General features: G+C 36.0%; 2 protein-coding genes and 1 pseudogene across 4 annotated transcripts; 1 reads left to right on the top strand and 2 right to left on the bottom strand.

The window, feature by feature from the left end:
* Positions 3,347-7,207, bottom strand: LOC18780381 (G-type lectin S-receptor-like serine/threonine-protein kinase At4g27290). 3 transcript variants are annotated; one of them, XM_020562563.1, is made up of 8 exons: positions 7,137-7,207; positions 5,585-6,799; positions 5,320-5,436; positions 4,938-5,086; positions 4,646-4,856; positions 4,278-4,521; positions 4,030-4,177; positions 3,347-3,944 (listed from the first exon to the last, which is right to left on the bottom strand). In XM_020562563.1, the coding sequence occupies exons 1-8, from the start codon at positions 7,141-7,143 to the stop codon at positions 3,642-3,644; spliced, it is 2,394 nt and encodes a 797-aa protein (XP_020418152.1). In that variant the 5' UTR covers positions 7,144-7,207; the 3' UTR covers positions 3,347-3,641. The 3 variants fall into 3 exon arrangements, with proteins under 3 accessions (XP_020418152.1, XP_020418150.1, XP_020418151.1); XM_020562561.1 differs by lacking the exon at positions 7,137-7,207 and having other exon boundaries at positions 5,585-7,127; XM_020562562.1 differs by lacking the exon at positions 7,137-7,207 and having other exon boundaries at positions 5,320-5,433; positions 5,585-7,127.
* LOC109948622 lies at positions 9,615-14,012 on the top strand (annotated as a pseudogene).
* Positions 17,685-21,094, bottom strand: LOC18781029 (G-type lectin S-receptor-like serine/threonine-protein kinase At4g27290). Its single transcript, XM_020562560.1, has 7 exons — positions 19,822-21,094; positions 19,506-19,640; positions 19,097-19,254; positions 18,812-19,022; positions 18,463-18,700; positions 18,240-18,390; positions 17,685-18,137 (listed from the first exon to the last, which is right to left on the bottom strand). The coding sequence occupies exons 1-7, from the start codon at positions 21,092-21,094 to the stop codon at positions 17,832-17,834; spliced, it is 2,472 nt and encodes an 823-aa protein (XP_020418149.1). The 3' UTR covers positions 17,685-17,831.

Raw genomic sequence — 27,034 nt, 5'->3', positions numbered from 1 at the left:
GTCATGTGGAGATTTTTTTTTTTTTTTTGGGTATAAAATCATCAATCTTTGGATGAAAAATCAATGAAAATGAGTTTTGTTAAAATAATTTAAAACCTTAGGAGGTGCTCTTATAATTTCTAAAATCTCAAGGAGTGTTGTGAAAAAATCGAAAACCTCAGGAGGTGTAAGTGAAAATAACTCAAATTTAAACCTTATAGGAACTTTATGTATTACTAAGTCTATGTATCTTATCATGCAATGTATAAAGTGTAAAATATTGTAGTAAATCATTATAAATAAATGATTATGGTGTGTTTAATCTTCTTTCATTAACTACTACATATTTTCTACACTCGTAGTATTTGTCAGCTCGCTATGTAATCAATTTAAATCAGTTAAACCCATCATGCAATGCATTTCCTTCCAATTTTTTGTTATAAAGTAATAGATGATTGATTAAAAAAAATTCTCTAAAGTTTGAAAAAAAAAATTTCAAGTTTTTCTTACAATTTTCGTCTCGATATTTTCATCGAAATTTCTGTATTTTTAGACTACCAATATTTCCAAAACCATCGATATATTTAGATCATGATCCAAACTACTACATAAGTAGGTCATATGGCCTGGTTTTTGTTTCATCAGTTATACTAACTGAAAAATAAACGAATAAAGAAGGTTTTAGAAGAGAAAATGGATGAAGTGTTGCGCTTGGGGTTTTAGAACGAGTTATAGAGAGACCAAAAAAAACACTTTTCTTTCTTTCCAAAATTTAGTTATTTAAATATCTATTTTTGTTTTTGTTTTTGTTTTTTTTTAATATTTTAGTTCTTAACCTTGATTGCAATGTAAACTATACATGTTTTTAAGGATTCGTTTGGTACATTGAACTGTACTGATTAATTTCTATCGGATAGTATTAATCTGTTCCGGAGAGGACTGACTATTTATTCATAAAATTATAAAGCATTTGGTGCTATTCCTGATAAATAGTCTGACTAAGTTATACTGTGTTTAATGCTTTGTCAAATTTTATTATTATAATTTTTCAATATTTGGGAAGATTCATATGACCTTTGTTTTTTTTTGTTTTTGTTTTTGTCAAGATCTATAAGATAAGATTACATAAACTAATCCATTATCATAATTGTAGAACTTAGAAATATAAGTTGGGGAATGTTAGCAACCTTATCCCTAACCTTCTATTTTGGACCTTCTTCCTTTTTCTCACGACAAGTATCACTTTTCTTACACTTAAAACAATGTCATTAATGCATCACACAAACTAGTTTTTGTTTTCCAAGTTTACTCTTATTGAATTGTAACATCTCACATCGACCAACGGAGAGGGAGTGATGTGCCTTATATGTACATGCATACCTCCATCTAGCATGAAGCCTTTTAGAAGCTCACTGGCTTAGGATTCCATGGGAACTCCGAACTTAAGCAAGTTTGGGTTAGAGAAATTCCAGGATAGGTGACCCACTAGGAAGTTGCTCCTGAGCTCTCAGATACAAAACCGTGGGGGCAGGGGCCCAAAGCGAACAATATCGTGCTACAGCGGAGCCGATCCAGGATGCGAAATGAATGTATTAACTCATTTTACTAACAAGCTAGTGTTTTTTTACAACTTTCTTACTACCTTGTTAAAAAATTAAATAAGGAAATAAAAACTAAAGTTTTTTTTAAAAAAAAAAAATTCTCAAAGAGGACATATGTTTTGTTAAACACAAAATAATGATGATATCACTTTCATAATAACAATGTCATGAAACAAACTTTATTTTTATTTTTTTTAAATGACATTTTTTTTAAAATTTAATTTTTAACAATGTGCTAAGGAAGTTGTAACAAAATTTGGATAAATTGAAGGAAATATAAAAGCTAATACATTTAATAAGGCTAAACTTAGAAAAAAAAAACTAACTTGTGTGATGAATTAATGATATTGTTTTAAGTGTAAGGAAAGTGACACTTGTTATGAGGAGAAGGGAGACGGTTCAAAAGAGAAAATTAGAGAGAATGTTGCTAGCATTCCTCTTATAAGTTACATAGTATATAAGCACATCTTTATTCATGAAAAAAAAAAATCAGATCTTGATATAATAAAAACCTTATTTTCTTGATATATCTATATATATAAAGTAAAAGGCAGAGAATGGTGAAACATTCAAAATACCAGAAAATGCCCTTGGTTAATGCAAACATTAAGAATTGAAATTATTAATTAAATAAAAATAATATGGTAAATTCACAATTTTTCGTATTAAAAAAATTAAAAATAAAAGAAAATTCAGATAATGGGTCCTATTTTTATGGAACACAAATATCCATTATCTTTTTTAATTCTAAAATAAATTTACATTTTTAAAAAAAAAAACCTCTCGCATGCGCGAAAGCGCATGCAGAGAGGCTAGTATATATATATATATCACATACAGGACATGAAGCATGTCGAACATCATCAATCTTTTCTCTTGTGTTCTTATGGACATGAAGCATGTCTGACAAACTTATATCAGACAAAAATAAAGGGCTTAAGTGTATGAGAGAACTCTCTAATTTTACTTTGTTGATGTGCATGAATCGATTTACCCATGATCATTCTAGGCTTTGCCATCCTAGCTTACCATTGTAATTATAGTAATTTTTCCAACACATGAAAGATTGAAGGATTGATGTGATGGTTATTGCTTCTGGACTGGAAAAAAGTTTTCACTTTATTGTATCAACACTCAACATGCTTATCTCCTAAGACGGAAATGCAATTCACTATATAAATTAATTATTAAATAATTGAAATTATGAGAAACTCTAATTATCAAAGCTTTGGCAGCTTCCTATTGCCTTTTTTTTTTCTTTATTCTTTTTAATTGTTCTCTTTGTTTGATAAGACTTGAAAGTATAGTTAAAGGATGCACAAACAAACCAGTGCAACGAATATTTTGAAGAAAAACTCATAACCTAATTTTCACAAAAATTTAATATAAAAAAAGAGAAGATGAAGATAGAAAAAAAGAGAAGAAGCAAGAAGAAACATACTGGAGAGAGTATGAGAGAGAGGGAGAAATGAATACATGGAGAAGAGAAGAAAACAAAGAAGAACCCTAAGGAGAAGATGAAAAGAGCGTACAAAACGTGTTTTCTTTTTACATAGCTTTATAATTAAGCACGTGGGTTATAGTGTACCAAGCATGCCCTAATTGCAGATGTGGGTTAGCAAGGAAAAATGTGCCCGCCCTTTTGTATCTAATTGGATTTGTATATTAGAATAGTTTAGAATATCACTTTATAAATAAAAAAAATAAAAAAATACGTCCCTTTAATTATAAAAACTGAAAAATCAAACAAACACTATGGACTAAAATTTAATTTTGCCCTTTGGTTTGGTGTAACCTTCGTCTATAAATTGTTGCAATTTGCACCAAAGGGAAAAAAATGGAGAGGGAATGGAGTCTCATACAGAAAAGGAGAGGGATCGAAGGAAAAATACTGAACTTCATATACAGAAAAATAGACGTAGCATGAGATGAATAGCTTTGTGGTCTTTATCTAGCCTCAATGCTTGAACCAAGTACAGAACCACTTGAATCTACAAACTTGCATGTTTTGGAAATATATGAACATGTCAAGATAGCAGCAAGAACATATATAATCGAACCTTATCGAGCCTCCAAAACCGTAATGGATAATTCGTTGGCTGAAGATGATTGATTTTCTGAAGAATGACCTGCTTCTTGTGATTCCCTTTCCATGAAGAAACCAGGTTGTTTGGGCTGAGCCAAAGCCATCTCACTTCCCAGCATTATAACCACAGACGCCATGCTTGGCCTGTCCTCAGGATGATGCTGCACACACAAGAGACTAACATGGATGCAACGCGACATTTCTGATAGAGTAGATACACTTCCTAAATATGTATCAATCAGTTCTAAATGCCTTCCTTCATTCCATAATCTCCATGCCTGAAACATGCCAAAAATCCTTCATCAATTACCATCTATTCGGCGCATATGTGCAGCAAGAAGAAAGTTTACTATTGATACTTGCATGTCCAATAAGGTTAGGGCTGGTTGGATGGTAGAATCCCTTGTTTTTCCTTCCACTAATGACCTCCAGCACCAAAACACCAAAGCTAAAGACATCAGACTTTACAGAAAATAGACCGTCAATAACATACTCGGGTGCCATGTAACCGCTGTAGAAAACAGAAACATCATGGGGAAGTGAGATCACAACAGAAACCATTGATCAGGATTAAAAGTGTACCTACAGAAAATATTAAAAGACAAACTTACTATGTTCCAACCACTCTGTTTGTATTTCCTCCAGTCTGATTTCCCCCAGTCAATGTTCGAGCCAAGCCAAAGTCTGAAATTTTTGGATTCATTTCATTATCAAGTAGGACATTACTTGCTTTGAGATCTCTATGAATAATCCTTAGCCTGGAATCTTGGTGCAGATAGAGGAGACCACGAGCAATTCCACAAATAATGTGGTAACGTTTAGGCCAATCTAACAGTAGTTCTCCGCTCGTTTGATCTGGCAAAGTTGGATGCAAATCCAACTTTAACTCTCCATAGAAAATTTCTTAAATATGAAATTGTTTTATAGCTATTAAGCAATTAATTTTGAGCAAATTAATAAGGTTTTCAAAAGTCCAAACCGAAGATGAATGAGTCCAGGCTTCCGTTGGGCATGTATTCATAGATCAGCATTTTCTCGTCTCCTTGAACGCAGCAACCAAGAAGTTTTACCAGATTTCGGTGCTGAAGTTTGGCAATCAGTATAACTTCATTCATGAACTCGTTCATTCCTTGGCCAGAACTTCTTGAAAGCCTCTTCACAGCAATTTCTTGTCCACCTGCTAGCGTCCCCTGTAAATTCACACTATTTCAAATACTGCTACCTTGTAAAGCAAGTTAGTATGCCCCTTATTATACAAGTTACAAATTTACCTTGTAAACCGGTCCAAAGCCACCTTCTCCCAGCTTGTTATTGCTTGAAAAGTTATCTGTGGCACTAATTACAGTGGCCAATTCGAAGAGCGGGAGCTCCAGGTCCTCATTTGGTGCCCCTTCATTGTCCTGATTTCTGTCTCTGATTTCTGTTTTCTCTCACGCAGTGGAAATGGACATCATGTTAGCTATAGCCAATAGGAGTAAGTGAACAAAAGCTTATATCCGCAGATGAAATACATATTGGTTCAACCATATACTTTCGAACAAATTTAAACTGGATAAAACTTTTAAGCATTTGCTCTCAAATAGTCATCAAAACAGAGTTAAGCAACATGGATAAATAAATACTTGGAAAGATGGTCAGGGTGAGTTAATCTACCCTTCAATTTTTTCCTTCTCCGGTGAATGTAATAGGCAACTAACAGCACTCCAGAAAACACTACTGCTATGACAGCTACAACTATCAATGCAGTCTTCAGCTTACTGTCATTTTCTTCTTCATTGTTGAATGATGTAGTAAAGCAGATACAGTTAAATTGCAGCCACAAAAAATTTCAAAAAGATTGGTCAGTTCTTTAACTTTGATAAAAGCAAAATGCACTGGTGACATAAACAAGCAACTTTACATTACAAAGTTTTCATACCTAACTCCGAAGCTGACATTCGAATATATATTTCCTGCCCAGAAGTCAGAGCCTGTGTGGTATCTATTAGATCACCAAACCAGATGGCACAGCCAGTACCTCCTCTGATATCTGAGCTTCTATAAGCCATACAAGAACAGTTGTTCAAGCATTTGGCTCTGCATTCCTTGAGATTCATACTTTTGTTCACCCAAGAATGTGTAGTATCTGGCAATTTCAAGCCAACGAATTTGAGAAACCCATCTTTATCTGTTTTCTGACAGCTCAAGGGTTTATTGCGCACACATCCTAGAGACCAGTCCGCCAAATTCCATTTTCCTTGAGACTTAGGCTTGAATCCCTTTAGACATTGGCAGACTGGATTCTCACCAATACAATTTCCATTCGCTCCACAGAAGCCATAATGATCACACACATCTCTAGGTCTTGATAAATGGGCAGTCCAAGCTTCATCTTCTTTCTTCCAATGAAACCGAATACATGAACTGGTGGTTTGGTTCAAAACTATTCTTGAGGTTATAGACTTAATGGTAGGTTTGTACATGTAGTACACTTCATCATCATTGTACACAAAGTTGAAACCGTAACGAGCAGGATGTTTCTCTGATGAACCACAGAAAGTGAGGCCATTAAACGGACTGGCACGATAAATTTTCGCAGTGCCATTGCGAATATATGCCTCAGGGTATGCTTGAAGTTCCATTTCAATCCCATACGTGAAATTGCCTGGACAGGGATCTTCTGAGTTTTTCCATGCCGATATGTGTCGTTTCAGACCCGTCCTTAAGTCCCATCCCAACTTCATTCCTGGTAACAACGTATCAGAAGGATAGTCGAAACTTTGCCACAAATAGGGTCCTGAAATTCCATCTTTCACATCTCTTACTACCAAATTTCCAGAATCTAAAAGCTGTACCATTGCATTTTCAACACGTTTAACTGAGCTTGTGGACCAAACAACACTCTTGTTCTGACCAAACAGCACAAGATTGCCTGTGCTGTTTATCATCAACATGCCGGAAGAATCATTAATGGGGTTGCATCTGTTTGCAACCCAAACAACAGTTCTACCTGGGATGTTCATGTTCTTGTACCAAATTCCCAAGTAACGATTCGTGGAGCTACCAGGACTGAAGAAACCAAGCTCAAAGCTTCCATCACTAGAAACCAACGTCGTGTTGTCACTGATAGACTGCGAGGGGCTAATGATGTCAACTGCAGAGGAAATTGTGAAAAACAGAAAGAGCAAATTAGTACTAATAAGCAGAAAACAAAGACCACCCATTAATTAATTTTTCTTTTTCCTCTGTCCCTGCGAGGGATTTCCTTCAAGTTAAAGACTAGAAAGAAAAGATGCTTGTGGTTGATAATTGAGAAGATTATAACCAGGCTCATCCGAACGGCAAATTATTGTGGAAATTGTGAAATGGGTTGGTATATTCACAAGTCAAAATTAGATTTTTCTTTGCCACCTGCTTCATCTATATAGTACAACTGTTCATTCACGCATGAGTTTGCTACATGAGTCAGTCCATCAATGGTGAGGCCCTACCTGTCATCAATTGAATACAAAACGCGGTTTGGACTAAAAGTTTTCCATTCTTTTACTGCTGGGTTCCTTCTTGTACAAAATTTCTTGTGTACAGAAATCCCAGTCATTATCAGTTCACATCAGACGAAAATCAACCCAAGACTTCACATTACTTCTGCCTTAGCTAAAAGAATTTTGAGCTTTTTCTCTCAGAATCTTTGCCCATTTAGTTCGTTCGACTTTGAAATTTCAAAAGAGAATTCAAGGAAGAGAAAATTTGGGTTTTGGGTACTTAACTTTTGGCACTTGCAGATTGTCAAAGACACAGAAAGTGGCGGCATTGTTGTTTTCATCTGCGGCGTCCAAATAGCATCACTGTAATCTGTGTTTCCACTATGGTCTAAAACTTCTAAAATATCGATGATATCGGAAATATCGGTAGTCCAAAAATATGGAAATTTCGATGGAAATATCGGGATATTATCGATATCGATAAAAATTGAATAAAAACCATGGAAATTGTAAGAAAAACTTAGAAATTTTTATTGAAACTTTGGAGAATGTCTATTTAGTCAATTATCTATGAGTTTATCACAAAAAATTAGAAGGAAATGCATTGCATGATGGATTTAACTAATTTAAGTTGATTATACAGCAAGCCGGCAAACACTATGAGTGTAAAAAATATGTAATAATTAATGAAAAAAGATTAAATACACCGTAATCATTCATATATAATGATTTACTATAATATTTTACACTTTATACATTGCATGGTAAGATACATGAATGACTTAGTACCACATAGAGTTCCTACAAGGTTCAAATTTTTCACTATCTTCATCATCTCTATGTGTAGAGTAAGTGTATTGTGAAGAGTAGTCATCAAATGATAAATCCCCAAAATAGTTTTGCATGTAATTGTTAACATACCACCCATATAAATATAAATATTTTAGCATATTATCACAAAAACATAAGTGATATGGTGTTTAAGGTGTTGGAGGAGTAAAATGGGAGGGGTTCATATCCCCTTTGTGCTTTTTTCTCCCCTTTTTCCTTTTTTATTTTTTATTTTTTATTTTTATTAAAACTTTTTTTTTCCTTCACATTGATATTTTCGATATTTTCGATATTTTAGCGATACACCGATATTTTGACAAAATATTGCTGAAATGTGAGCGAAATTATCGACATCGATATTTTCCGATATTATCGTCGATATTGTCGATATTTATACGATATGTACATGGATATGTTCCGAAATATCCGTGATTCAAAAAAATCAAAATATCCTCGATATTTCCTCGATATTATCGATATTTCAGACTATGTCTGAAACCAACTAACAAATATCCCGTTGCAATTTTTCTCGTAAAAATGAGCGGTTGCAATTATGACTAGGGGTGGGCGCGGTCCGGTTCTCACCTCAAACCGGAACCGAAATCGGTATTATTTAACCGGTTCAGTTCGGTCCGATTTAGGCAAAAAAAATTTCAAAAACCGACCGGTTCGGTTCTAACCGGTTCCGGTTTTGAACCGGATTATTAATTTATTATTTTTTTAATAAAAAATTTATAATAAATAACTTATTTTTTTAGCTTAAAAATGAACAAATAATCCAATTCATACATTTAGAAGTTTTTTGAAGTTGAACTTGGAAAATTAGTGATTATAAAAGTTAAAATATGGCATTAGATTTTAAAATTTTGTAAAAATATAAATATAAAATATATGACCGGTCCGGTTCGGTCCGGTCCGGTGCGGAGAGATGTAAAACCGAAACCGGAACCGGTTGGAACCGGTTCGGTCCGGTTCCGGTCCAGTTTGTTGACTTTTTTGGTCAACCGATTTTTTTTTCGGTTTTTTTTTACCAGTTCAGTTCGGTGTTCCGATTTTCCGGTCCCGATGCCCACCCCTAATTATGACACTGAACAACGAGAATAAAAGGAAGAAGCCGAAGAGTTAAAAAGGTAGAAAATGACGGCTGCTATCCCTTGTAGAGTTTTTCTATTTAAACCTTACATTTTTTTTTTGTTCACCCCAATACTTAAATCATTAATCTCATCCAACTTAATACTTAACCCTAGTACATCTATACATACACTCCACCACTCTTCATATTAAGTTTCAGTAAAACACAAACTCCTATACACTATTGCCAGCTGTTTCAATCCAAGAAACCTACTACACTCTAATCTTCTTTTTACAAATAGTATACAAATAGTGTTAGGAAATAAGTTTGTATAATATCAATTAATATCAATACTGTTGTAATTAGGATTTACTTTCCTAGTAAGTTTCCTAGATTGGAGGACTTGTTTCCTTGTACACTAAGACACTCTTGTATAAACCAATTGTACCTATCAATTAAAATTATTCTCTTCCAATATTAGATTAACATGGTATCAGAGCAGGACATCAAACCCTAGCTTTTCATATTTCTTTTCCTGCCGCACCTTAGCTTCTCGTGCCGCAGATCTTTCGCCGCTGGAAACCATGGGTGATTCCTCTGGCACATTCAAGGTTGAACCTTCAAGTCCTTACTACATCAATAATTTAGATAATCTAGGTTTGGTAATTGTACCAAAGCCTTTGAATGGAGATAATTATGCAACGTGGCGCAGATTCATGACTGTTTCATTGAACGCAAAAAATAAATTGGGTTTTGTTGATGGAACTCTCAAAAAGCCGTCATTGGAATCCAATCCTGATGAAACACGGTATGGATGCGTTGTAACGACATGGTTTTCTCCTGGATTGTCAACACGCTTGATCCTGAAATCAGCGATAATGTCATATATTGCACCATAGCCCGCGAAATTTGGGAGGATCTCCATGAACGATTCTCTCAAAGCAACGCTCCTCATATCTTCCAACTTCAACCGGAGACTTCATATTTGACACAAGACCAATTGTCAGTTGTTGCCTATTATACCAAGTTGAAAGGTCTTTGGGATGAACTTGCTTCCTACACAGATTCTTCTACCTGTATCTGTGCAGCCCATGGTGATCGCAACAAACTCATGCAATTCCTTATGGGATTGAATGAGTCTTACAGTGCTGTGCTTGGCCAAATTCTCTTGATGAATCCCTTGCCGTCTGTTAGGCAAGCGTATGCCTCCATCAGCCAAGAAGAAAAACAACACACGCTTGAAGCCTCACGAGCCGCTGCTGGAACTTTCGATACTACTGCCATGGCTGTTAGAACTGGACACCCTAATCAGAATCGATCCACCAATCGCGAGGATCGTCGCACTGACAGGTCAGACCAAAACCGTTCCCAGACCTCCAACCGTGATGACCGTTGTGCTGGATCTTCAAAAAACCGACCCCATTGCACCCATTGTGATGATGATGGCCATCACATTGATACATGCTGGAAGCTTCATGGGTATCCAGAAGGTCATCCACGTCACAAACCTAAGAAAAATCATGGTGGTCCATCTTCCAATCATGTTTCAAAAGGTCCAACCAAGGATGAGATGCAGTCTGTTATGTCCAGCCTTTCGGACCTTCAAATTCAGCAAATGTTGGCTATCATGCATGACAAACCAATGCCTGACAAGAAATCCCAGGTCAATGCCGCTGCCACCAATAAAGGTTTGTCAAAATTAAAATTTCAGCAATGGATTATCGACAGTGGCGCGACTGACCACATTGTTTCTTCTCCAAAAAATTTTGTTCATCGTAATATTGATCATTCTATGCAACCGGTTCGTATGCCTAGTGGGAAGAAGGCTTCAATTACTACAACAGGATCATTCCCTCTCAATTCTACTTATACTTTGCGTGATGTGCTATGTGTACCTATTTTCACTGTAGATTTGATGTCTGTGAGTAGGCTTACAAAAAATTTGAATTGTTCAGTGACTTTTTTCCCATATTGGTGTATTTTGCAGGACCTTGCTACGAGGAAGACGATTGGTTTGGGTAAGCAACATGGTGGGCTTTATTATTTGGTGGCACTATTGGCGGAGAAACCCCCCAACACAACCCACCAATATCCATCTCACCGTCCATCCTGCAACCACACTGTCACCATTACCGACCTTTGGCATCGTCGTCTTGGACATGTTTTCCTCCAGATTAAATTTTATGTCTAGCATTTAATAGATTTCCCTTTTGTCTCTAATAACGCTTGTCATGTTTGTCCCTTGGCAAAGCAGAGTCGTCTCCCTTTTGGAACAAGTTCAATTTCCTCTGTCAAAATATTTGATTTAATTCATTGTGATATTTGGGGCCCTTATAAGCATTCGTCAATTTCTGGTGCCTGTTATTTTCTTACAATAGTTGATGATTATTCTCGTTTTACGTGGGTATTTTTAATGCGCCATAAACATGAGACTCAACATCTTTTAAAAACCTTTTTTTCTTTTGTTGGCACTCAATTTAATTCCCAAATTAAACAACTTCGTGCCGACAATGTGGATGGGAATTTCTTTCTCTTCTGATTTTCTTTCATGAACAGGGTGTCATTTTTCAACACTCTTGCGTTTATACACCTCAATAAAATGGGGTCGTACAACGTAAGCATCGCCACATCCTTGAAACGGCTCGTGCTTTAAAAATTCAGGCCAATCTTCCTTCCAAATTTTAGGGGGAATGTGTTTTAACTGCAGTTCATCTCATCAACCTTTTTCCTACTCCTCTTCTTTCTTTTAACACTCCTTTTGAACGTCTTTATTCCAAAAAACCATATTTCTCTCAGCTTCGCGTCTTTGGTTGTCTTGCATATGCCACTAATGTTCATGTAACACATAAACTCGCTCCTCGTGCTATTCCATCTATTTTCCTTGGTTATCCCCTTGGTCAAAAAGCCTTCAAACTTTATGATCTTGAGTCTCACAAAATTTTCACAAGTCGTGATGTTAAATTCCATGAAAATATTTTTCCCTATCACATTTTTCCTTCCCTCTCTTCACTTTTGGTTCCCTCTTCTTTTCCGGCTTCTCCTTTCCCTTCTGACGCCCAATTTTTTCTTCTCCAACCACTAATTTACCTGAGTCAACCCCTACCAGTCCACATCCCATGCCTTCGCCCCCACCTGACACCACCACCGAGCTTGATGAGCCTGGTCCGTCTTTGCTATTATTCCCACTAGCTGAGCGCGCCCATAGTTCACCCACCACCAGTCCTCATGCACCCACACTTGAACCACCACCTCTCCGCCGATCTGAATGCATCTATGTGCCTTCCGTTCGCTTACATGACTACATCTGCAATCAGGTCATGTTGCCCATCCTTGATCACTCGTCTTCTTTATTGCTGGGTCCTACTAAAGGTACACGTTTTCCACTTTGCAATTATCTCTCATATCATCGTTATTCCTCGGCTCACCTTGCTTTCATTGCAAAAGTCAGTAACATTGTTGAACCCAGTTCTTATGAGGAAGCTGCTCCCCAATCTCATTGGCAAGAGGCCATGCAGTCTGAATTGCAAGCCTTGTCCGATAACCACACTTGGAGTCTTACTCTGTTACCTGCTGGAAAGAAGCCCATTGGTTGTCGGTGGGTGTATAAAATAAAGCTTAAATTAGATGGCTCTGTTGAGCGATATAAAGCCCGGTTAGTTGCTAAAGGTTTTACTCAGCTGGAAAGTGTTGATTATCATGATACTTTTTCTCCTACTGCCAAACTGCCCACTGTCCGTTGCCTCCTTGCTCTTGCTGCTGCCCGTAATTGGCCCCTTCATCAGCTTAACGTCAACAATGCTTTTCTTCATAGTGATCTCCATGAGGAAATCTACATGCTCCCTCCACCTGGTCTTCGGCAACATGGGGAGAACTTGGTATGTCGCCTTCATAAATCTCTTTATGGTTTAAAGCAAGCTTCTCATCAATGGTTTGCTAAGTTTTCTCAGGCCATTTGTTCTACTGGTTACATTCAGTCTAAAGCTGACTATTCATTATTTACATGCCATAAGGGGCACTTTTTCACAACATTATTGATTTATGTTGATGACATTGTTATCACGGGCAATGATCCTATAGCTATCTCGGCACTCAAGGATTTTTTGCACAATCATTTTCGTAGTAAATATCTTAGAGATTTGAAATACTTTTTGGGGATTGAGGTATCAAGATCAAAACAGGGCATTTTCTTATCTCAACGCAAGTATGCATTTGAAAATTTGAAGGATGCAAAACTCCTAGGTGTCGCACCTGTTGATTTTCCTATAGAAAAAGGTCTTAAGCTATCAGATAAGGGTGAATTACTTAAAGATCCAGCTCATTATAGAAGACTCGTTGGTCACTTAATTTATTTGACCATCACAAGGCCAGATATTACTTACTCTGTTCATGTCTTAAGCAGGTTTATGCATGCCCCATGTAAACCTCACATGGAGGCCGCACTCCGCATTCTTTGTTATTTGAAAAAATCGCCAGGTCAAGGCATATTGTTGTCTTCTCAGAATGACTTGACTTTGCGTGCCTTCTGTGATTTTGATTGGGCAGGTTGTCCTAATACTAGAAGGTCTACTACAGGCTATTGTGTGTTTCTGGGATCTTCTTTAATTTCATGGAAATCGAAGTGACAGAAAACTGTATCTTTATCATCAGCAGAAGCTAAATATAGATCTATGGTGGCAGCATGTTGTGAGGTGTCTTGGCTTCGATCCCTTCTCAAGGATTTGTGCATCCTTCATCGCCAATCTGCTTTGTTGTATTGTGACAACAAGGCAGCTTTACATATTGCAGTATTTCATGAGAGAACAAGACATATTGAGATAGATTGTCATTTTATTCGAGATAAGATTCAAGAAGGTTTGATTGCTACACAACATGCGCGTTTGTCCTCTCAGTTACCCGATATTCTTACTAAGGCGTTGGGACGAGAAGAATTCAACAATCTTGTTCGCAAGTTGAGAGTTCTTGATATCCACTCTTCAACTTGAGGGGAAATGTTAGGAAATAAGTTTGTATAATATCAATTAATTAATATCAATACTGTTGTAATTATTATTTACTTTCCTAGTAAGTTTCATAGATTGGAGGACTTGTTTCCTTGTACACTAAGACACTCTTGTATAAACCAATTGTAACTATCAATTAAAATTATTCTCTTCCAATATCAGATTCACAAATAATGACTTGTGGGCTGTCAATTGAGGTATGTAATATGAGAAGTTTCCCCACAAACCTAAATGCACAAGGTAAATTATTCTAGTATCAATATCAACCCCATGAAAATCCACGATGAAGAAATGAACAAAACATTGTCTATGGCCTTACAGTTGTATCTGGCAGAAGAGCTTATGATAACTATTAGAATTACCAATTCAGGGAAGTTTCTCTATAGAGCAATGTCAAATTAACAATACATCATAAAGAATTAACAGTTGATAATGGCAAAACATACATTCAACATGCTTGGGAAGCATTTTCCGTTGAGGAAGAAAACCGTCATTGTCAACCTAATAAAAGTTGTGCATTCACATGTTGTTGGTCTGCAATTAAAGTTGTGAATTCAAGATTGGAAATCGCAATAAGCAAGCATTGGCTAGAGTAATCAAAAGCCAATGGAATGAAACTGACAACGCTATGGAAGAGAAGAAAAGATTTACCTCAAGAAGTAAAAGTCCAATTACACCAAGAACAAGGCCTATAGCTCCAAGGAACACAATGTTCTCACCGAAGAACAAGGCCTCAAGTATAGCCACCGTCAAAGGTTGTGAATCAATTATAACTTGGGGTGTGAGGTTGATGAGTTTTTGTTTTGTTTTTGTTTTTTTGCTAGGTGTGTATTTAGGAAGTGCGGGGTTTTCTTAGAAATTGTAAAAATTTGAATTAGAAGTTGAAGTGAACTCAGAATATTGAGTGAACTAAGAGAAGTGCGGAGTTTAAATAGAAATGTGCTATTCCCGTTTCATGAAAGTCTTTTTACATTTTTATAATCATCATTCCTGAAAAAACTAATAAAATAAAAAACTAGTTCAGCTATTTAATTAGCAGTGTGGCCATTTCAGTATTTAATGAAAATAATAAATTTATCTATTTGCTTGTAATAGTTCTATTTAGAGAGATGATTTTAAAATGGTACCATAGAAATAGTACTATGGTTGGTTTTCACAGGTCAAGATAAGATTTTTCTTTGCCTCGTGCTTCATCTATATAGTACTATTGTTAATTCACGCATGAGTGTGCTGCATGAGTCAGTCCATCAATGTGTTGAATATTGGTCAAATATATAATGAAGGCTTGGCAGAGAGAAAGGGCTGGGCAGTTTTGGTAAGCACAATAGGTGAGAGAGTGCTCTTGTCATGGGACAAGCCGCATGCATTATGGTGTCTTTGCTGCTGCACCTTTTGTATGATGAGGAGATGGTGATGTGAAGAACATCTTTGTTTATAAGTGTTCTTCATATCTTGTAGTCATTTTTCTCTTTTGGTATTTGTTTGTGAGCGACTTGGGTGTATTTGGGATATGAGAGTTAAACACTATAATTCCTAGACTAGGTGAGAGGGTTTAATTTCCTTTGAGATATTAATGGAAGTTCTTGCTATCTTCGAACTGGATGTAGGCTATACACGGGCTGAATTAGTATAAATCCTTGTGTCTCTTGAATTTTGCTATTTTTATATTTGTCGATCTTGTCCACCCAGTGCAATTCGCTTCCGTTGCGCACAACACAATGGTGAGGGCCATAATAACATAATATTTTTTTATTGTATAATTTAATTGTTATCTTCCGAAATCATAACCCACAACGCACAATAAATTACAAAAAAATAATTTGACATAAATCAAATCATTATACATTGCTCAAAAGAGAATTGAGTAGCTAGTATTGAGAGATTTGCTTGACTGATGGCCAATTCAATAACAAAAACTGTAAGAGAACTCAATAAATGAAAGAATAGAAAGATTGAAGTTAAAAAGACAAAAATGGAGTGAAGATAAATATAGGAAAAACTATAGAAGTAAAGAATAACAATTAACTACAGTTAGAAAGTTAAAAGAGTTTTGCCCCCAAAAAAAACAAAGGTTAAAAAAAGAGTCATCTGTAAAAGAAACCCAAGAAAATCAAATATAATGTTGTAAAAGAATAAAAGAATAAACATGTGGAGCCCACTAACTATTCATTACTGTTCATTACTGTTCATTTGGCGGCTTGATAGAGTTTTCATTACTGTTCATTTGGCGGCTTTGATAGAGTCTGTCTGTCACGGGTGAACAGTGATCAGTGATGAATAGTGATGAATAGTGATTATTTCAGCCTATAAATAAGAAGAGAAACGGAAAGAAGAAGAGGAGAAAAAAGAGAAAGGAAGAGAAGGAAGAAAGAGGAAAGAGAGAGCAGAGAGAAATTCTCCTAGAGAGAAAATTCAGTGAGCCACATATATTGTAAACACTAAACTTGTAGCCCTATACTTTTACATAGTGGAAAAGTTACTACTGCTGCTCTCCGAGGACGTAGGCATAGCCGAACCTCGTTAAATGCTGTGTCTCATCTACTTTACGTGCAGCTCTGAATTATCGCACATATTCTAGGTTATTTTATAACACGTTATCAGCACGAGAAGCTCTCAGGTATAATTTTTGTGATGCACTATTATTTATAATACTAACCATTATGTTGATGTAAAGAAGAAAAGCCAACGTATCTGAATACAAAACGCGTTTTCGACTGAAAGTTTTCCGTTCTTTTACTGCTGGGTTTTTTCTTGTTCAAAATTTCTTGTGTACGGAAATCCCAGTCATTATCAGTCAGATCAGACGAAAATCAACCCAAGACTTCACATTGCTTCTGCCTTAGCTAAAAGAATTTTGAGCTTTTTCTCTCAGAATCTTTGCCCATTTAGTTCGTTCGACTTTGAAATTTCAAAAGAGAATTCAAAGGAGAAAATTTAAGTTTTGGGTACTTAACTTTTGGCACTTGCAGATTGTCAAAGACACAGAAAGTGACGGCATATTGTTGTTTTCATCTGCGGCGTCCAAATATCATCACTGTAATCTGAGCTTCCAGAATGGTCTGAAACCAACTAACAAATATCCCGTTGCAGTTCTTCCCGTAAAAATGAGCGGTTGCAATTATGGCATTGAACAACGGGGACAAAAGGAAGAAGCCAAAGAGTTAAAAAGGTAGAAAAGGGAAGAAAATGACGGCTGCTATCCCCGTTTGCAAAAATATGAGCCATCCCTGTTTTATAGAAGTCTTTTTACATTTTCATAATTATCATTCCTAAAAGAACTAATAAAATAAAAAAACTAGTTTAGCTATTTAATTAGTAGTGTGGCCATTTCAGTATTTAATGAAAATAATAAATTTATCGATTTGCTTGTAATAGTTCTATTTAGAGAGATGATTTTAAAATGGTACCTTAGAAATAGACCATACCTATCATAAAAAGTGCTCGAAAATAAGAAGAAACGAATTTCTATTTTGGTGAATTGACCTAACTCAACTGCAGAGAGTGCCGCATATGAGTTCTTAAGTTTTACCATGAGTACTTTAATTTCTAAAGTAAGTTACAAATGTGCCCTTGTTTGCTTTGAAAACTAAAAATGAGCATTCACATGAAATGACTAGCAATTTTGTTTCTGCACTCTATTTTGATAAAATATCTGTAGAAAATAGCATTTGCTTATCATGATTCATGTGACTTCACTTAACATAAAATTCAACGGAAATGGTACATTTGGAATAAATATAGGTGGTAAATTGTAAAAAAGAAAAATTATTAGGTCCATATCGTATTTGAGGAAAAGATGTTCTATCTTGCCTCCAACAGCGTTACACTCATCTCATTTATTGAGTGTGATTCACGCTTGGTGGATGAAGAATCTGCTTCAACTGGGTTCCTGTCAGTAAAGAAACCAGGTTGTTTGGGCGCAGGCAATGAACCCTCACCACCCAACATCAGCACCACAGATGCCATGTTTGGTCTATCTTCTGGTTGTTGCTGCACACACAACAGAGCTATGTGAATGCATCGCGACACGTCTGGTAGAGGACACGAGCCATCTAACATCTTATCCAGTACTTCCAATGGCCTTCCTTCAATCCATAGAGTCCATGCCTGAAATTAATTAAATTTATGTTATAATGCTCTTCCTTCCTTCCCATGTTAAAAAAAACATATGAAGTAAGCTTGAACAAGTTGTTCTTTAATAAAGCTTACATGTCCTAGAAGGTTAAGCTTGTGCTCCGGATGATAAAATCCCCTGTTCTTCTTCCCACTCACTATCTCCAGCACCATGACGCCGAAGCTATAGACATCGGATTTGATTGAGAAGAGTCCATCAACTACGTACTCAGGAGACATGTAGCCACTGCAAAATTAAGTTGGAGTTACGAGTTCACCAACAACATAAAATGTACGAGACAAGTTCAGAGCTACCTACTAAGTTCCAACCACTCTATTAGTATTTTCCTCAGTTTGATCTGCCCCGAATGCTCTAGCCGTGCCAAAATCAGATATTTTTGGATTCATATCTTTATCTAGCAAAACATTGCTGGTTTTAAGATCCCTATGGATTATCCTCAGTCTAGAATCTTGGTGAAGATAAAGAAGTCCTCGAGCAATTCCACCGATGATATTGATGCGTTGATCCCAACTGAGGAATTTACTTCTTGTATCATCTGACCAATTGATCATAAAAGTTAGTTTAATCTACACTTAATTTCAGAACAAAAAATGTAAGAGGAATTATGAAAAGACTGATGGGAGTTCTAGTTGATGGAGGTTCAAACCAAATATGAAGTAGTCCAAGCTCTTGTTGGGCATGTATTCATAAATTAACATTTTTTCGTCTCCCTCAATACAGCAACCAAGAAGCTTTACAAGATTTCTGTGTTGAAGTTTAGCAATCAATATTACTTCATTCATGAATTCTTTAATTCCTTGCCCCGAACATTTTGAAAGCCTTTTGACTGCTATATCTTGCCCCTCTATCAGTGTGCCCTGGAAAGCATCATTTCCAATAAGTTGAGAGATATATTTTTGAACTAACAATACATCACATTATACTTTGTTACCTTGTATACTGGTCCAAAACCACCTTCTCCCAGCTTGTTATTGTTTGAGAAATTATCAGTGGCTCTAGATACGGTGGCCAAATCAAATGTTATCAGCTCCATGTCTTCATTTCCGCATTCAAAATCAAAGTTCTTTTCACGTATGTTTTTCATTTTTCCTGAGACAGTTGATGAAGCAATAAGTTCATGATTCTTCCAAAACAGGAAGAGAAAGGGAGGATAAAAAAAAATCTATCACCTTCCAGAATTTTGTCCTCTCCTACTCTTAGTCAAAAGCGTGACAACAACAAAAAAAGAAAAAGAAAAACAAAACAAAACAAAACAAAACCAAAAAAAAGAAAAAAAAAGAAAAACAGAGAACTCTGTGTAACACATGATCAATAAAATGGTGATGTTAATTAATTTCTACCTTGGGCTTTCAATTTCTTCTTCCGCTTGTAAAAAACCAATCCTAGTATTATCATTCCCATGCCTAGCAGCCCGACGCTGGCTATGATTGCCGCTTTCTTCTTCACACCAGAGGGCTTGCTTGTCTTGACGTCATCTGAAAGATCACACGTAGATTTAGATCAGTGTTCCAAGTTACAACTAAAAGTTAAAATCAAATAATTTGTTAATCATTAGTGCAGCCTTTCCCTTGTGCTCAACATAACATCCTTTAAACAAGACCAGAAAAAAAGTAAGGAAGAAACTAACTTGAAAGAACATGAAACAAAACCAAGTACCTAATCCCAAGAGGGCTGTCCGGACAAAAAGGTCTTGCCCACCAGAGTCGAATTCTTTTATGTCAATGAGCTCACCAAACCAAAGCAAACATCCACTTCCTCCTCCACTAATATCCAAATTTGCATATGCTGTGCAAGAGCAGTTTCTCAAACACATCTTCTTGCATTCCTCGAGGGACATACTACTATTGGTCCATGACGAAGATGTATCCGGTAATTTCGCCCTAGTGAAATTCTGAAATCCGTTACTACAACCCAGTGGAGTTTTAGGAACACACCCCAAAGATGCGTTTTTCGAATTCTGGTATCTTGGAGATTTTTGTACAAAACCTTGTAAGCATGAACATTGAGGATCAGTACCAAGCCTGCAGAAAGAAAATGCATATGCACCACATAAATCATAGGTGTCACACCGATCTACCGGAGCAGAGTAAATTATGTTATTGCTCAGTGATTTATCAGCCCACATGAACCGCTGCAAGCCACCAGACAAGTTCAGCAGTAATCTTGAATGCAATTCATCCTTCAGGAGCTCAAACTTGTAAGAGACCTCACTCTCATTCAACACGAAATCGAATTTAAATAATTCATTCGCAGATCTAAGTTCAGGACTCCCTGTAAAACCAAGGCCATTCCATGAACCCAACCTATACTGTGCTCTGAGACCTTTCTTAACAACCAGTTGAGGGTATCCACTACGATCTATGGAAAATGAGAATTCGCCTGGAGCTGGATCATCTGCATCTTTCCAAGAAGACAAAACTTTGTTTAGCCCGGTTTTCAAGTCCCAGCCAAGCTTCATTCCTGGAAGCAAATTATCAGTTGGATAATCAAAGCTCTGCCACACAAGCTCATTTCCATCATTCACAACAAGATTTCCTGATTCTAGGAGCTGAGCAACTGGTTTCCTTATGAATTTTCTTGAAGTGTTGGATGACCAAATAATGCTATTTCTATTTGTGTCGCTTAAAAGAACAAGAGCTCCTTGATTAGTGATATTCAAAGCTCCTGCTGAGAGATGAGTAAGTGGATTTTCTCTGTTGGCCACCCATACAACCGTCAGAGGAGATATTTCATTGTACCATATTCCCAAGTATCGGTTACTCGAATAGCCAGGGCTAAAGAATCCTAATTTGAAGCTTCCACCGGAGGAAACAAGGGTCTCTCCATCTCTGATCGATACACTTGGTGTGATGATGTCTTTGGTGTTGGAGATACTTAGAATGGAGAACAGAAGTGATGTAAAGACAAAGAGCATTGTAAAGATTTCCATAGCTCTTCTTTCTGCATGAGTAGGAGAATTCAAGTTTCAAATAAGTGAAATATTTTAGGAAATTTCTTGACTCTGCTGTTCTTGTAAGCTAACCAAAGATTTCAGGCGCATTCAATGTCTCCATTAAAGCTCCCAACAAATCTTGGACATGTAGAAAATCATAGGGTTGTCAATGGGGAAAAAAACAATAATGTAGATAGCTTTAATACAAGTAGCTGGAGCTGTTGGTCCCTTTTTTGCCTTCCTCTCCTGGGTCAATCTGCTTCGGAGAATAGGAAGGAGTCAAGTCAACACCATTGCTCCGATTGGATTTCTACCTCTTGAGAGGACTCCTTCAATTTCGGATAAAATTGAAAGTTGGATCATGTTGAAAAGAGCGGGCGAGCTCGAGCTGGGCCCTGACGACTTGATTCTTATGGCCTGATCGTAGGTTGCGTAGGCGTGCCACTATTGGGGATGAGACTAGTCCAATAGACTTGGTATATGTGATGTAGAGTGTCTCTTTAACGGACTTGCGCTTGTTTTGGACCTCTGATCAAGCCATTGTGCTCCAAGTGGGGTATTAGCTTGAATGAGTTCTTTTCTATGCCTCAATTAAGAACCCTTATTGTTGGGCTATCTAGAAATGAGCAGTTATATTCAAAAGGTTCAAATATAAAAGAAACGGGAAAGCAAATTGCCAGAATGTATGATGCAAAAGGTAAATGACAATAATGTAAAATATGATTAATGTAAGCTGTAAAGAAAGTACAACTTCCAGGAACTAGAGATTTTTCTATCCAGCCCCAGTATGATAACAGATTAAAATAAAAGCCAAAGATTTCTCCATTTAGTTGTTTTTTCAAGAACAAATTACAATATTGAAAATATTGGAGATTTTTCTTGTCCAATCAGTACAGATTTCAGCTATTTAGCAGAGAACTATATTGAGTGTTTAAACAAGAATCATACCATAGGGATGGCAGAGCAATAAAAAGATAAACGCATGAGTTGTCAATTGGTTATCTAGGCAACAAATTGGCTATTTAAAAAAATCTTGAAGTTTGTTCAAGTGTTTACAAGACGTTGCGTTTGATTTTGGAGAGAGAGTCCTCTTGTGCTGTTGTAGAGCCTCTATATTTATAGGAAAGAGTCCTTAATGATGAAACCCGGAGGAGGATACTTGGATGTTGTCCAAAGTCAGCTATTGATCTGTCCTTTTGAGCCGATCCATGAGGGGAAAGGAACCCTTTCGGATGAAACTACTGGAGCTAATTAACACTCTTTGGGTCGTTTGGTACGGCGGACTGTTATGGACGGGACTAAATCTTGGGACTATCGTGGATTGGCTTGGCTTGGTCTAAGCTGGATTAAGTACTGACCTACGTTTGGTGCTGCGTCAAACTAAGAAGCTGGATAACGAAAATAATACTATCCTGTGTTTGGTTTATGCTCAGACTAGGACAAAATTTTTAAAATTTTCTTTGAAATGATAATATTTTAATTATCAACTATTTTAATTATAATTCCAAGGCCAAAAAATGGTATTAAATTTACCAAAACTTGCCTATATTTTAAGAACACTTCCCTTATGAAAATTGCCAAATCGTCACTAAGTAATTGCAAATACAACATGCAATTGCCATCACAGTTTGCAAGAACAAAATGTCTGTTTGTCAATTGCCGAACCATTAGCCACAAGACCTCTACCATTTTATTCTTCCTTTCTTTGTTCACGATGAGACAAGCTCCAAACCATCCCAACATCATATCAAGCAAAAGTCATATAATATTTATAAATGCAAATGTTAGATATTATATATATATATATATATATCCACATGGCTTGAAACTACAAATTCAAGTTCACATATTACTTTCCACAAGCTCACAGACTAACAATAATAATAATCAACCAAAAACCCACATATAAAAATAAACATCCATAATTCCAAACTGAGACTAATAAAGCAGAAAAAACAAAAGCAATAGCAGCTACTTGTGGTGTTTCCAATTTATCGAATGTTGCCTCCTTCAAGCATCTTCATTGAGCAATTGCTCAACAAAGGCTTTTTTGATATTAGCATCAAGTGACTTGAACAGAGATATTGTTGAGCTTAAATGGTGAAGAGTTTTCAACCATATCAATATGGCTGAGAATAGTTGCAGACAATGCCATTATAAACCCTACAAGCAATACAAACAATCCAAACAAGATTGCCAAAATCATGAGTTCTCTGACTGCAAATGGAATTAATTGATGGCAAGAAGCAAAATCTTGTACAGTTACACTTTCCAAAAGAAAACAGAGTTATGGTTTGGATAACAAAAGGATTGAGCTTCTTACCAAAAAAAAAAAAAGCGCAGAGGTGAGCTGGAAACAACATTTGGAACAAGCTGTACTTCCAACCATGCTCTTCAATTACCTTTGTTGGTTTTAAACATTATCAAAAGATAGAATATATAAAATTTTGGGTTTTGAAATAAAAACACACATTTTTTTCTTTGGAAATCAAAAGAAAACTTTTTTTTTTTTGGGGTTATTCATAGCAATGATTCCTTAACTATACTCGAAGTTACATTTTGGTCACTCAACTCAAATATTAGTTGCAGAGGTCACTCAATTGGGTGTTGTGTTGCACCATTAGTTCTTATTGTCAAGTCTGTGAATTTTTCTATTTAAAATGATGATGCGACAAGCATCTCTTAGATTATTGATGAGGAAATGTGACTTTTCAGTTAGGATTATTTGTAGCAATGATCCCTCAATTATACTCTGAGGTACATTTTGGTCATTCAACTCCAAAAATAGTTACAGAGGTCACTCAATTAGGTGCCGTGTTGCACCATTAGTCCATACTGTTAGAGAGACTTGACGGTAGGGACTAATGTGCAACGCAACACCCAATTGAGTGACCTCTGCAACTAATATATTTGAGTTGAGTGACCAAAATGTAACTCCGAGTAGTTGAGGGACCATTGGTACAAATAACCCTTTTTTTTTTCTTTGGAAATCAATCCAATCAGACCTTTTACTTTCGTGAAACTCCTTTCTTCAAAAGTGAGAACATAGCAGAAGCACAACAAGAAGAATTACCAGCAGAAGTAGATCAAAATTGAAATCCCAAAGTTTCTTTTTTTATTATATCTTTTTCTCTCAACTTTCTGCTAATTTGGGTTTGTTTATGTGTATCCTCTATCGCTCTTTCTCCCAAGCTCCTTCTTCAACGTTCTCTTCCGCAGCAAAGAAAATGTCAGACATGAAAACCATTTCTTCTTTTTTCTATCTTTTTATATCATCATCACGCGACTATCCACAATGCTCCAATTCCACCCATCAGCTTGTTCATATATTCTCATTCTAAACAAAAACCCCATAATCAAAACAATTCAAAATTGAAAACCCTAGAAAAATACTGAATTATAATCCAACGAAAATTAACCAATACAAATCTTAATTTTCATCAGATTAAGCTAACTACAAACAACTCCATAATTAAAACTTAAAAATCAAACCAAGATATAGTTGATTGAACCCATCAAATATCTATGTCAAATTTTACTTTCAGAAACACTACATAGGCATCGGTAAATAGAGAAATCGATGCTATTAGTAGATTAGGCATCAATTTCATAAATCACGATACTAACACTACTACATTTTACACTTTGCGCGACGAAGAGAATTTCGTCGCGCAAAATACATGGTAGTAGCACAAATTTTAACGCGACAGAAACTTCGTCGTGCAGAATCCGTCGCGCAAAGATCGTGAAGAAAGACTTTGCGGGACCAAGTTTTTTCATTGGTCGCGCAAAGTGACTTTGCGCGACGAAAAAATATTGGTCGCGCAAAGTAACTTTGCGCGACAAAAATATTGGTTGCGCAAAACTTTGCGCGACGAAACACATTGGTCGCGCAAAGGTTTGGGCGACGAAACACATTGGTCGCGCGACGAAAACTATTTGTCGCGCAAAGTTTTGCGCGACGAAATACATTGGTCGCGCAAAGGTTTGCGCGACGAAACACATTAGTCGCTCAAAGGTTTGCGCGACGAGAAATATTTGTCGCGCAAAGTCTCAAAAAAATTTATAAAAAATAAAAAATTCCCGCGTCCCATTTTTGGTACCCACCTACATTTTTAGAGTTTTGCGCGACGAATACTAACGTCGCGCAAATATTTGCGCGACGAAATATTTTTTGTGTTTTAAATTTTTTTAATTAAAATAAACTAATTTAATAGTTTGTGCTACAAAATATTTTGTCGCGCAAGATTTTTGACTTTTTGTTTTATTATTTCTTTAATATTAATTTATTCAAATTTTTACTTTTTAAATTTAATTTAATTGTATGATTTTTTTTAAAATCACTTTAATTTAAATTGATATTAATTTTTTCGAATTTTTACTTTTTAAATTTAATTTAATTGTAAGATTTTTCTTAATTACTTTAATTTAAATTGACATATTCAAAATAAAATTACATATGAAAAATATATATATAATATTCAAAATGTACACATAAATTAACAAAATACAATAATAAAATTCTAATACAAGCGTATTGTGGTGGTAGTGGCGGATGAAATCTTTTGATAGCTTCCTAATCCTCAACTTTAGCCATCAAAGTCTCGATGATTACCTACAAAAAAATAAATATTGTCATATAACAACAACAACAAAAAAAAGAATGCATAATCTCCCCTAAAATTGTTATACCACAAATCCAACCCAAACTCCAATATCTCCCCTTTACTCAACCCCAAACCCCACACAAACTCAAAACTAACTCCAAAAACACATATTAATGAAAAAAAATTCAAATTTGGAGAGAATATACCTTTTGGCAAGATTGAGAGTGAGTGAGAAGTGAGTGTGAGAGAATTAGATAAGATAGTGATAGAGAGATGAGAGAGTGAGAGATAGTGAAAAGATAGATGAGAGAGTGAGTGAGAGTGAGAGATAGTGAAGAGAGATATGAGAGATTAAGTGAGAGGAGTGAGTGTGAGAGAAAGGGTGGAATTTGGGGAGAGGGAAAGAGAGAGGAGAGGTAAGAGTAGAGAAAGGCATTGAGCAAATGGTGGAGGAGTTATTTTGGTTTTAAAAATCGTATCACTTTGCGCGACGAAACATATTGGTCTCGCAAAGTTTTGCGCGACAAAATTTTTTTTTTAAAAAAAATTCCGCATCCCATTTTGGTACCCGCCAAAATTTAACTTTGCGCGACGAAAAATACATATTGGTCGCGCAAAGTCTAAAAAATATTATTTTTTAAAAAAAAATTCCCGCATCCCATTTTTGGTACCCGCCAAAATTTAACTTTGCGCGACGAATATAGGAAAATTGGTCGCGCAAAGTCTAAAAAAATTATTTTTTTTAAAAAAAAATTCCCGCATCCCATTTTTGGTACCCGCCAAAAATTTAACTTTGCGCGACGAATATAGGAAAATTGGTCGCGCAAAGTCTAAAAAAAATTATGTTTTTAAAAAAAAAATTCCCGCATCCCATTTTTGGTACCCGCCAAAATTTTTAAATTTTTGCGCGACGAAAAGTACATATTGGTCGCGCAAAGTCTAAAACAATTATATAAAAAAAGTCCCGCATCCCATTTTTGGTACCCGCCCAAATTTTGCCGTGACGAAAAATATATATTGGTCGCGCAAAGTTTTGAGCGACAAAAAATATTGGTCGCGCAAAGTCTAAAGTTTTTTTTTTATTTTAAAAACCCGCGTCCCATTTTTGGTACTCACCCAAATTTTTTGAGTTTTGCACGACGAACTGTTGGTCGCGCAAACTTTTGAGAGACGAAAACGTAGCACAATATTTATAAAAATAATTGTTTTGAATAATAAAAAATAAAAAAATTTATTTTATGATTTAAAATATAATAAAGGTGAAAGCTATTTAATAAATGTATATACTATTCAATTTCTTAAGTGTTATACGTACAAAATAAATAAATTT

Source organism: Prunus persica, chromosome G4 (genome assembly GCF_000346465.2).
Source record: "Prunus persica cultivar Lovell chromosome G4, Prunus_persica_NCBIv2, whole genome shotgun sequence".
NCBI classification, from domain to species: Eukaryota; Viridiplantae; Streptophyta; class Magnoliopsida; order Rosales; family Rosaceae; genus Prunus; species Prunus persica.
The sequence above is the reverse complement of the archived record's forward strand: the minus strand, read 5'-3'. Positions and strand labels throughout refer to the sequence as shown.

Coding starts and splice junctions, on each gene's coding strand:
- LOC18780381 (XM_020562561.1), bottom strand. CDS start 6,869: ATGGGTGGTCTTTGTTTTCTGCTTATTAGTACTAATTTGCTCTTTCTG. Junction 5,087..5,319: donor GAGAAGGAAAAAATTGAAGG/GTAGATTAACTC, acceptor GAGAGAAAACAG/AAATCAGAGACAGAAATCAG. Junction 4,522..4,645: donor CCTGGACTCATTCATCTTCG/GTTTGGACTTTT, acceptor CAACTTTGCCAG/ATCAAACGAGCGGAGAACTA.
- LOC18781029 (XM_020562560.1), bottom strand. CDS start 21,094: ATGGAAATCTTTACAATGCTCTTTGTCTTTACATCACTTCTGTTCTCC. Junction 19,255..19,505: donor GAAGAAATTGAAAGCCCAAG/GTAGAAATTAAT, acceptor CAACTGTCTCAG/GAAAAATGAAAAACATACGT. Junction 18,701..18,811: donor CTTGGACTACTTCATATTTG/GTTTGAACCTCC, acceptor TCAATTGGTCAG/ATGATACAAGAAGTAAATTC.